This window comes from Formica exsecta, unplaced genomic scaffold, assembly GCF_003651465.1.
Source record: "Formica exsecta isolate Colony F162 unplaced genomic scaffold, ASM365146v1 scaffold746, whole genome shotgun sequence".
In the NCBI taxonomy this organism is placed as follows: Eukaryota; Metazoa; Arthropoda; class Insecta; order Hymenoptera; family Formicidae; genus Formica; species Formica exsecta.
Genome location: NW_021853513.1, coordinates 57,645 through 67,866, shown reverse-complemented (window position 1 = coordinate 67,866; position 10,222 = coordinate 57,645). Strand labels below are relative to the sequence as shown.

At 30.2% G+C, this 10,222-nt stretch overlaps 2 protein-coding genes and 1 long non-coding RNA gene across 3 annotated transcripts; 2 read left to right on the top strand and 1 right to left on the bottom strand.

The window, feature by feature from the left end:
• Window positions 1–526: 526 nt before the first annotated feature.
• LOC115243908 lies at window positions 527–1,224 on the top strand. Its single transcript, XM_029821213.1, has 2 exons — window positions 527–873; window positions 949–1,224. The coding sequence occupies exons 1-2, from the start codon at window positions 796–798 to the stop codon at window positions 1,222–1,224; spliced, it is 354 nt and encodes a 117-aa protein (XP_029677073.1). The 5' UTR covers window positions 527–795.
• Window positions 1,225–1,927: 703 nt separating this feature from the next.
• LOC115243911 lies at window positions 1,928–3,313 on the bottom strand. Its single transcript, XR_003885278.1, has 3 exons — window positions 3,131–3,313; window positions 2,715–2,926; window positions 1,928–2,634 (listed from the first exon to the last, which is right to left on the bottom strand). It is a non-coding gene; the product is annotated as an uncharacterized LOC115243911 (long non-coding RNA).
• Window positions 3,314–3,411: 98 nt separating this feature from the next.
• On the top strand, window positions 3,412–8,852 carry LOC115243912. Its single transcript, XM_029821215.1, has 2 exons — window positions 3,412–3,440; window positions 8,015–8,852. Exons 1-2 carry the CDS (start codon window positions 3,412–3,414, stop codon window positions 8,850–8,852), a joined length of 867 nt encoding a protein of 288 aa, XP_029677075.1.
• The last annotated feature ends 1,370 nt before the right edge of the window (window positions 8,853–10,222 follow it).

Below are 10,222 nucleotides of genomic sequence, written 5' to 3'. Positions count from 1 at the left end.
ATGATGAAAATATTAATAATCAAAATTATACTGAAAATTATAATGAAAATTATAATGAAAATAACACTAATGGAACAGACCAAGATAAAAGAGAAATATTTTTTTGGGATGATGCAAAGACCAAATTGTTTTTACAATTGTACAAGGAAAAAAAGGATCTCTTGATAAATAGAAAAATTAAAACCAAGAAAGTGTTATGGCAAAAAATAAGAGAAAGTATGCAAAAATATGGACATAACGTGACGCTTCTACAAGTAGAAAATAAATATAAATCTTTAGAAAGATCTTACAAAAATATGATAACAAACAATAATAAAACAGGCAGAGGTCGCATATCATGTCCATACGAAACGTAAATATTATTTTTAGTTCAAGATTTATAAAGGAATAACATATAAAGTATAATATTGTCGTTGATTATATTTGCAGAGAGTTAAATGAACTTATGGGTCATAAGCATAACATTCAACCATTGGCAGTATCTGGAAAGCAAGGATTACTTCTAAGAGATGACATCCGAATTGCACATCTTTGTAAGTTCTATATCAGAATCAGAAATAATATTACTTGGATAGAAGTATTACTTGGAAAAGAAATATTAAAAAATTTCTATACATATTAGATATATCTATACATAATATATATTAATTATAATATCTATTATTACCTTAATGATATAACGAATGAAATATTTATATAGCATAACATTATCTATTGTATATATATTACAGACCTATCTGTGATATAAATAATCAAAGTGAAACCAATTTAGACACAGAGGCAAATATAGAACCAATGACTCCAAATTTATTAACAAACACTACTATATCGGAAATTAATGTAAGCAATGTCGAAAATAACTGTTTTAACAATGTAAGTATAATGCTATATATTCTTTCTATCGATATAATTGATATTAATTTAATCTAGAACATATACGCATTGTAGACATTGTCACACAATACACAAAGGAAACAAACGGGTAGGACGACCAGAGTTTCAGAAATGTGGCACAAAACAATCGAGAAACTTTTAAACGATACTCAAAAGGAGAAAGAGATAAAAAATGAAATACAAAGACAACTAATAACGGAATATAAAGCAATGAGAAACACATATGAACAATCTATGAAAAATATAGAGGAACAACTAATAAAAGCAAATCAATTGAAAGAAGAAAAGAACAAGTTATTAAAAGAAATTTTTCTTGAAAATAAACGTTAAATTATAATTATAAGTTACAATATGTAAGTTAGAAGTTATAGATGCATAATTCATGCAACAGTACAAAATTTTATTTTTTTGTTTTATTTTTTGTTTGTACTTTTTATTAGAAAAATTGTTTTAATTTTTATTTTATTTATAAACAAAATATAGTTTAACAAGAACTATGTTTGATTAAAAACAATATGTGTTATTTTTATAATAAAACTTTATTAATAATTGAAAAATGTTTTGTTTTGTATTTACATATTCTATGTACATCCTAAATATATATAATAATATAGTGCTGTCTGGGTAATATTGTCGTTGATTATATTTGCAGAGAGTTAAATGAACTTATGGGTCATAAGCATAACATTCAACCATTGGCAGTATCTGGAAAGCAAGGATTACTTCTAAGGGATGACGTCCGAATTAGCACATCTTTGTAAGTTCTATATCAGAATCAGAAATAATATTACTTGGATAGAAGTATTACTAGGAAAAAAAATATTAAAAAATTTCTATACATAATAATATACAATAATGATATTGTTAATGTTCAAAACAAAAATATTCTTTGCACCATGCACAACGTATGAAAGTCATTTTACCACAAATACTGCATCTTGGTATGTTCTTCTTCTTTAAAATAACAAAAATTTATTAGATTATCAAGCTTTTCAGGCCGCGTTGATAAATATCCACTTTTTTATCAACTATATTTAAATACATTTTGAAGTCTTGGAGAAGAAAGTTGATTATGTGTTAAACTTTGTAGTTTTATTAAATTATTACATGAATGTAAATTTATGTCATAATTATTTAAAATAATATTATCAGAAAAACATCGAACAAAATTTTTCCAAATTCTAAAACGGAAAACATCTAAAAGTTGTACAAAAGCAGTTGTTTTTTTTGATATTGTTAAAATATTTACTTGTTTGTCTGCTGATATAACTTCTTTTAATTGTTCCGCACAATGTCCTGTCCATGAATCAAGCAGCAATAGACTTTTTTCTCCAGTATTTCGTAAATATACTTCTTCAAACTAGTTTTTGAAATGTTAGCTTGTGAGTTTTCCGGATTTTGAAGCTGCAATGTAAACATTAATAGGTCTAAAAAGAGTTTTTTCTACTCGTGGTCCAAATTTTCCACTAGATTTTTTTAGTACTATATACAGAGGTGAAAGAGGATGTCCATCTGCAGATTTAATGGGCATAATGGTATAGCTATGAGTCATAGAAGATAAAGATTGGATAGTAGATTCGACTTGTTTTGGTCCCACATTAGTTAATGTTCTTCCAGAATGTATTTCGAAATTAAAGCCGCTTTCATCTGCATTATAAATTGATCTTGCACCAATAACATCAATATGTAGTTTAACCTGTCTCACAAATTCGTCTGCACTTTGACCTATTGTTACATCAGCTGCATGAGAAGATCACGTTTTAAAACTTGTTTTTTTACGTGATACAATGCGATGTGCTTTTTTAAAATTCCATATCCACCAATTTCCTGCTCTAAATGAAGAAAAGTCTATTTGCTCCTTTGCTTGTAATGCCCATTTTCGCAAATCTATGTCGTGAATGATAGATCCTCTATCAATAGATTCTTGGAATTGCGATAGTATATATTCGGCAATAAATACAAGTTTGTCACTGTTTGACCCTCCGCGCATTATATTTTCTTCCCATCTATGCAATTGCGAAACAGATTTTATCTAGAAGAAAAGAAATTTGATATTTAGAAAATCTAATTCAAAAAGATTAATGAACTAACGCAGATATGCGATGTAAGTAATGTGCATAAGTCTGAAATATCTTTCTGTTTCCGTTATCATTTATTATCTACTATTTATACACAACGCACATCTACCTGCTCATTCAGCTCATATTATTTTTCTTATGTTTGTATTAAATTTTACCTTTCTAAAACGATTCTGTACAGCAGTAATAGCTAAATGTCCTTTTTTTCCACTGTACCAAAATACAACTGCTTTTTTTTGTAATTTAAGTTTACATTTCCACCTTCGTTATCCACAATACAAACTTTGTCTTCATAATTATCTTCTTCAGCATCAATATCATACACGTCCACAAATTGTACATCGTGCGGTTCTGACAGATCGTCTAAATCAAGTTCCCATTTGTATTCAATCTCAACATCATCATTTACAGCATTTTTTATTAGATCGGAAATGGCATCATGAAGTTCAACTTCATGGTGATTAACAGGTGAGACAGCAAAATTTGCAATGTTAAACGTTGTGATTAATAAATTTATAACATTTGCTATATTTATTCTTGGTATTTTAACACGAATTGTTGTGTTGTCACCAGCACAAGGAGTTCGTCTTCCGTGAGGGGTTAATTTAAGAAATCACCTCTTGGATTTATTTTATATATAAAACTTTAATTCGGAACTCACAATCAGAATAAATTTCAGTTAACTTGAATCGTATAATAATTGTTCAAATAACGTCAGACTATGAGCGAAATGCGGAAACGTACGACTTGTATATCGAAATGAAGATAACATTTCAATAAATATTATAGCGTGATATTTAAGATCAAATTTCATTGGTAGACAGATTGATATTAAAGTAAAAAATAGTTTACACAAATAGTTTACACAAATAGTTTACACAATGTAAATATAATACGATACGATATATATACAGGGTGTCCGGTAAAGATTGCGCCAACGCTCGTGAGCGGGTAGAATACAGTAAACTGAACAGAAAAGTCCTTTACCATTTTGCGATTTTTGTAATAATTATTGAGAAATTAATTAAAAAAGATCGACCAATTCGCGTGAGTATAAGCGTGCAGTAAAAGGGGACAACCCATTGATGTGTGGTTGCTAGAACGCGGGAATCCATTATTATGTACTGCTCGTACGTAACCGTTGTCATTTGTAGAGCGCTCCTCCCAAAACTTCATCGCGCGCCTAGCGACCACAAACTTTTGGGTTGTCTCTGAGCCGTACCTTCTCGCCGCGCGCTTATACCCACGCGAATTGGTCGATCTTTTTTAATTAATTTCTCAATAATTATTACGAAAATCGCAAAATGGTAAAGGACTTTTCTGTTCAGTTTACTGTGCTCTACCCGCTCACGAGCGTTGGCACAATCTTTACCGGACACCCTGTATATATACAGCCCATACAGCACAAAACATTGCAATTACATTGCAGCAATGTTACAATCTTGCAAGCTGCAATGTAATATTGTTGAGACATTATTGGAACATCTAATTGTAATGTTTCATGAGAATGTTACAGCAACATTCCAAAAACATTACAAAAAACAGTTTTCGATAATCATCGATAGCTCGTTCGTTTACCGCTTTGCGCGCGCGTTGCGTTATCAATTCCGCATTTAAGGCCGGTATTCATAGTCCGTTCTTATATTCAAGATCGTCTTAAGTGTGGTCTTGGGTCGTCTTAAGATCTCATTCAACCAATGAAATGGCTGCTTAGAATCTTAAGACAGTACTTAAGACGATCTTGAATATGAGAACGGACTGTGAATACCGGCCTATGTTTTAATCAGAATGGTTATATAAAGCTTGCAAAAAGTGGCTAGTAAGATTAAAGATATAACAACTATTTTTATCAGTTTAATTTGTTTGATACGATCCCAACACAGGGAATTCAGATATTGAACTGATTGTTCAGAAATCGGACAAATAAATGTCCGAAAAAGTTAAAATTATCCGTTTATTGTCTATTTAAGATGTAAAATAGAGTCTAATATTTATATAAATAAAATTTTAACTTTTGAGTAAAATTATTTAATCATTTTCTATTTCTTAAACTTGTAAATTATTTATAAAATAGCGATGTTAATTAGATAACAGAAAATTGTTTAATAGTTTCCATTCTTATATAAAACCAAAAATTTGATAATAATTTTTTAATATACAGGATACTTCAGATTTTAATAGATATACTTTGAGAATATATAAAGACATCCAAGAGAGACGAAGAAACTCGTAATTGCGTAAATTCACAATCTTTTTTTCTTATCTCTCTTGGATGTCTTTATATATTCCCAAAGTTCATCTATTAAATTAAGTGTTTTGCATATTTGTACCAACGTATTTCAATATTACAAATACATTACACCGTAATATCACTGTAGTCTTACATTATAATATTTCTAAATGCGGACAATTCAACGTTGCCGCAGGCTTGCAGTAACATTGCAGAAACATTTCGCAACTTCCATACAATATTACAATGTTTCAATGTAAGATCTATACAACGTTTTTGCAATCTTTTGGTGCTGTATGGGAGGGTGAGTCATTTTAATCAATACACGCAAATATCTCGTAAAGTAAGCAAGATGAAAAAAATGTTTTATACAAAAGTTGTATGATTTAGAGGGGGACACATGATGAAAATATGGACTTGACCTTGAATGACCTTTTCAAGGCCAAGTCAATGTGATCGATGTTTTCTTAAATAGAACCCCCCATTTTTTATTGCATATTCTTGAAGCTTATCTCAAGAGCCTTTCAAAACACTATAATAAAGTATTTTTTCATTAAGAACTTTTTGAGTTATTTTATATTTTAATCTGACATTTTGATATAAAAAATAAAATATTTCGTAAAATATTTAGGGTAATTATTTACTATAATATTATTTACTATAATATTATTTACTATATTAGGGTAATTATTTACTATAATTTACTTATATACTATATTGGGCCCAGCTGTCAAAGACATAATCCTGAGTAACTTTTCCTTATAACTTAATCGGCGGTCTCTTATAATTTTTAAGATATTTAAAGTTAAAGTTAGATTCGAAACGAAAATTTGGTTTGAGTTATATAACGTAACTTGAATCAAATTTTAGTTTTAAATCAGAAATAGATTTGGGTTAGGTTATATTTTTCGGAAGTGGAGCTCCCCCCTCGTAGGGAGGGGCGGAACCCACTGTGTCCATGCATATACTTTACAATGCGAAGCGACGTTCAGCCAGAATTGTTGTGTGGATGGGAAAGTGTATACGTGAACGCAGTGAGTTCCGCTCCCCCTACGGGGGGGCTCCACTTTCGGAAGATATAACCTAACTCAAACCTATTTCTGAAAATTTGGTTTGAGTTATATAACGTAATCCATACCAAATTTTAGTTCTAAATCAGAAATGGGTTTGGGTTAGGTTATATTTTCCGGAAGTGGAGCCCCCCGTAGGGGGGGGGCGGAACTCACTGTGTCCACGCATATACTTTACAACGCGAAGCATAAGCTATAAGAATATGCAATAAAAATGAGAGGTTCCATTTAAGAAAATATCACATCGACTTGGCTTTGAAAAGGTCACTCAAGGTCAAGTCCATATTTTCATCATGTGCCCCCCTCTGAACCCTATAACTTTTGTATAAAACATTTTTTTCCATCTTGCTTACTTTACGAGATATTTCCGTGTTTTGATTAAAATGACTTACCCTGTAAAATATTTTGACATAAATAAAGTTGTAGCGCTGTTTGAAACAATACAACGATGTATGATATAATGTAAATATTTTACATATACGAGTTTCATCAACTTGAAATATCGCGGGCGACGTCTACTTTTTCATTTCGACCCTGCGCTATGGCCAACTTCGGATTGACTATTATCATTAATAGCGTTTTCGAATGAACGGGTTAACCCAACCCGGTTCAATTAATCACTATATTTTACTATGAATTCAAGCCTTTTATTGGCAGAGACAATGCAATGACGTCATTAATCGCTCTGAGAGCGATTAAACCTGCTACATTCGAAAACGCTATAAATGACAACATGACATACGTCAATCTCTAATGCACGAGTCAAAAGTATAGGCCGTAACCGCAGGACAGGAAGTGAAAAGATAGTCGTCGCCTACGATATTTCAATAACATTCGTATAATATGTAAAATGTTTACATTATATCATACATACGTTGTATTCGTTTCAAACAGCGCTACAACTTTTTTCTTGTCGAAATATTTTCATTATTATAAAAAAATTATGCATACCTTTCCGTTCGTTAACACAGATAGCTTTTGAAAATAACCACTGTAAACAAAGTAACCATGCTCACAATAGAGTTCAGTTTGAACCATTTAATTTGATATATATTTATTATGATCTATCTCTTTTAGTTTAAAAAATAAAGGAGGGTGGCCACTTTTGGTGGAACACTATAGAAGTGCTGTAAGCATTCAATAAGTTTGAAACATCTTAATATTTATCATAATATAATGTTTAATATTCTGATTTTTAAATATATATTTAAGATGATACACTTTCTTTTGTATACAAACAAAAATTTATAATTTATTCAAACTCACATATACATATAACTCTATCCAAAAAGAGAATGACTTCGGTCCGGACGAAAATTCGTCCGTTTCGTGCAAGTGATAATTATTATTATTATTATTATTAATCTATTATATATAGTATATCGGAGATTGTAGTTTTAAAGTTTAAAGTGTCCTTTTATGAGTTCACTACGAGAAAAATATGTTGAAATTTAATAAATTGTTTGAATAAGGCTATATTGCTTATAAGGTTTATAAGGTTAATTTTTCAATTATATTTTCAGTTGATCCACAGCAATCAGAAGATTATTATTATTAATTCGCATAAAAAAAGCCGTAAACGCTGACGAAGATCTTCCAAATTTTAAACGATCGATCTTTCATTTATTATTAAAAGACTTAAATTTTGCATATACCACCCGACACCGAAACAGCATACTAACAAAGAGAGAAGATCTAATAATTTGGAGGAGAAATTACCTGAGGGCTATAAAAAAATACAGAGAAGAGGGCCGGCAAATTTATTATCTGGACGAAACTTGGGTTAACGCCGGTGATGTCACAAATAAAGTTTGGATAGATAAAACAATTAAATCCAAGAAGGATGCATTTCTCCGAGGATTGACAACGGGACCAGCTAATCCAAGCGGAAAAGGCAAACGATTAATTGTTTTGCATATTGGCAGTGTTGCTGGTTTCGTTCCTGGCGGACTTCTATGTTTTGAATCGAAGAAACATACGGGGGATTATCACGACGAAATGAACGGTGACACATTTCACGAATGGTTTAAAAATATTTTACCATCATTAGATGATAATGCTGTCATGGACAATGCTCCATATCATTCTGTGAAATTGGAAAAACTGCCGAATACTTCTTGGAATAAAGCCGAAATAATACAATGGTTAGAAAATAAAGGAAATGAAATATCAGAATCTATGGTAAAGGTCGAACTCCTGCAAATTGTTGCACAACAAAAAAATAAATTCGATAAATATGTTGTAGACGAAATGGCAAAAGAAGACAACAAAACGATTCTCAGATTACCTCCGTATCATTGCGAACTTAATCCGATTGAAATGGTATGGTCAATGGTTAAGGGATATGTTAAGAGTAATAATAATACTTTTAAAATTCAGGACGTCAAATTATTACTTGAACAAGGTGTTGATCGGGTAACAGCTGAACATTGGACTAATTTTATTAAACACGTTACAAATGAAGAGAAAAAGATGTGGGAGATCGACCATATAACCGATAAAATGATTGACGGGATATCTCCATTAATAATTAATGTCACAGGCAAAACAGATTCAGAAACCTCTGATAGCGATTATTAATTCTGTATGTCAGTCTGTATGTCATTATAATTTTATATCATCTTTGTATATTATTATTATTTATTTCATATTTATATTATTATTTATTTCGTATATTATTATTTGTTATTTGTTATTATTATTTTATTATTTGTTCAAAAAATTATTATTTGTTTTGTTCACACATATTATTATTATTTCTTTCACGTATTATTATTACTTATTTCGTATTCATATTCTGTATATATACGTATTTTATAATATTCTGCTGACTTACTTCCGAAAGGATAGACCTTATTCCTCTTGTACAAAATCATCAAAATAAATATATATTTAATATTAACCCCACTCATTACGTACTCAGTTTTTTTTTATACGCATGCTCAAAATCTAAAATTTTCCGTAATATAAACGATCTCTGATAAAAATATTAAGGATTTAATTATTTCGTAAATTATAAATATTCAATTGTGTAATTCAAATATATTACAACTCTTGCTCTTATAATTGCCTGTCATATTATTTTTTATTTTAGTTTCGTATCGCGTGTAAGAATCAGATTTCTATTTTATATCATATTGAAATTAATCGAGAATATTTCATCCGTTTAATTTTTTAAACTGACATGAGATAATAGTCCCGAGCCCGAGGGAGCTGTATCTACGTATACGGTATTGAGTATCTCGCCATGTTCTCCCCACTTTGCCCGCTTATGCGCGAACCGAGATCATTCTCTTTTTGGATAGAGTATATATATATATAATATGTGAGTTTGAATAAATTATAAATTTTTGTTTGTATACAAATGAAAGTGTATTATTATTAGGATGGTTGGTATTGAATTTGATGAGATGAAAAGTTCCATTTTTTATAAAATTTTGAATTTTTTGAGAAATGTCTGTACACGTTGTAACTTCGGCAAATTTTGAGATATCGGGTTAAATTTTTTTACATGGATAGATTATTATTAAAGAATGATTGTTATTGAATTTGGTGAGAATTGGTGGAAGGGTTCATTTTTTATAAAATTTTGAAGTTTTTGAAAAATGTCTGTACACGTTGTAACTTTCGCAAATTTTGAGATATGGAATTAAATTTTTTTACATAAATAAAGTATCATTTAAAGGATGGTTGATATTGAATTTGGTGAAGGTCGGTGAAAGGGTTCATTTTTTATAAAATTTCGAATTTTTTGAGAAATGTCTGTACACGCTGTAACTTTCGCAAATTTTGAGATATCTTTCTTTATAAGGAAGCCAAAATTGAAAAATCTGCTTGCTTTAAGGAGCTTAAGCTTTGTGGGCGAAATAAAGTGATGAAAAAGCAATGTGCAAGTTTTTAATTTGCACAAATTTCATATTTTTCTCCTTCGCGCATGTGCAATCGCGCAT

Bases quoted from the DNA above. Each gene is read 5' to 3' on its own strand.
- LOC115243908 (XM_029821213.1), top strand. From the start codon at position 796: ATGACTCCAAATTTATTAACAAACACTACTATATCGGAAATTAATGTA. The intron at 874-948 runs GTAAGTATAATG...TACGCATTGTAG, and splicing joins AAAATAACTGTTTTAACAAT to ACATTGTCACACAATACACA.
- LOC115243912 (XM_029821215.1), top strand. From the start codon at position 3,412: ATGAAGTTCAACTTCATGGTGATTAACAG. The intron at 3,441-8,014 runs GTGAGACAGCAA...AAAAAAATACAG, and splicing joins AACTTCATGGTGATTAACAG to AGAAGAGGGCCGGCAAATTT.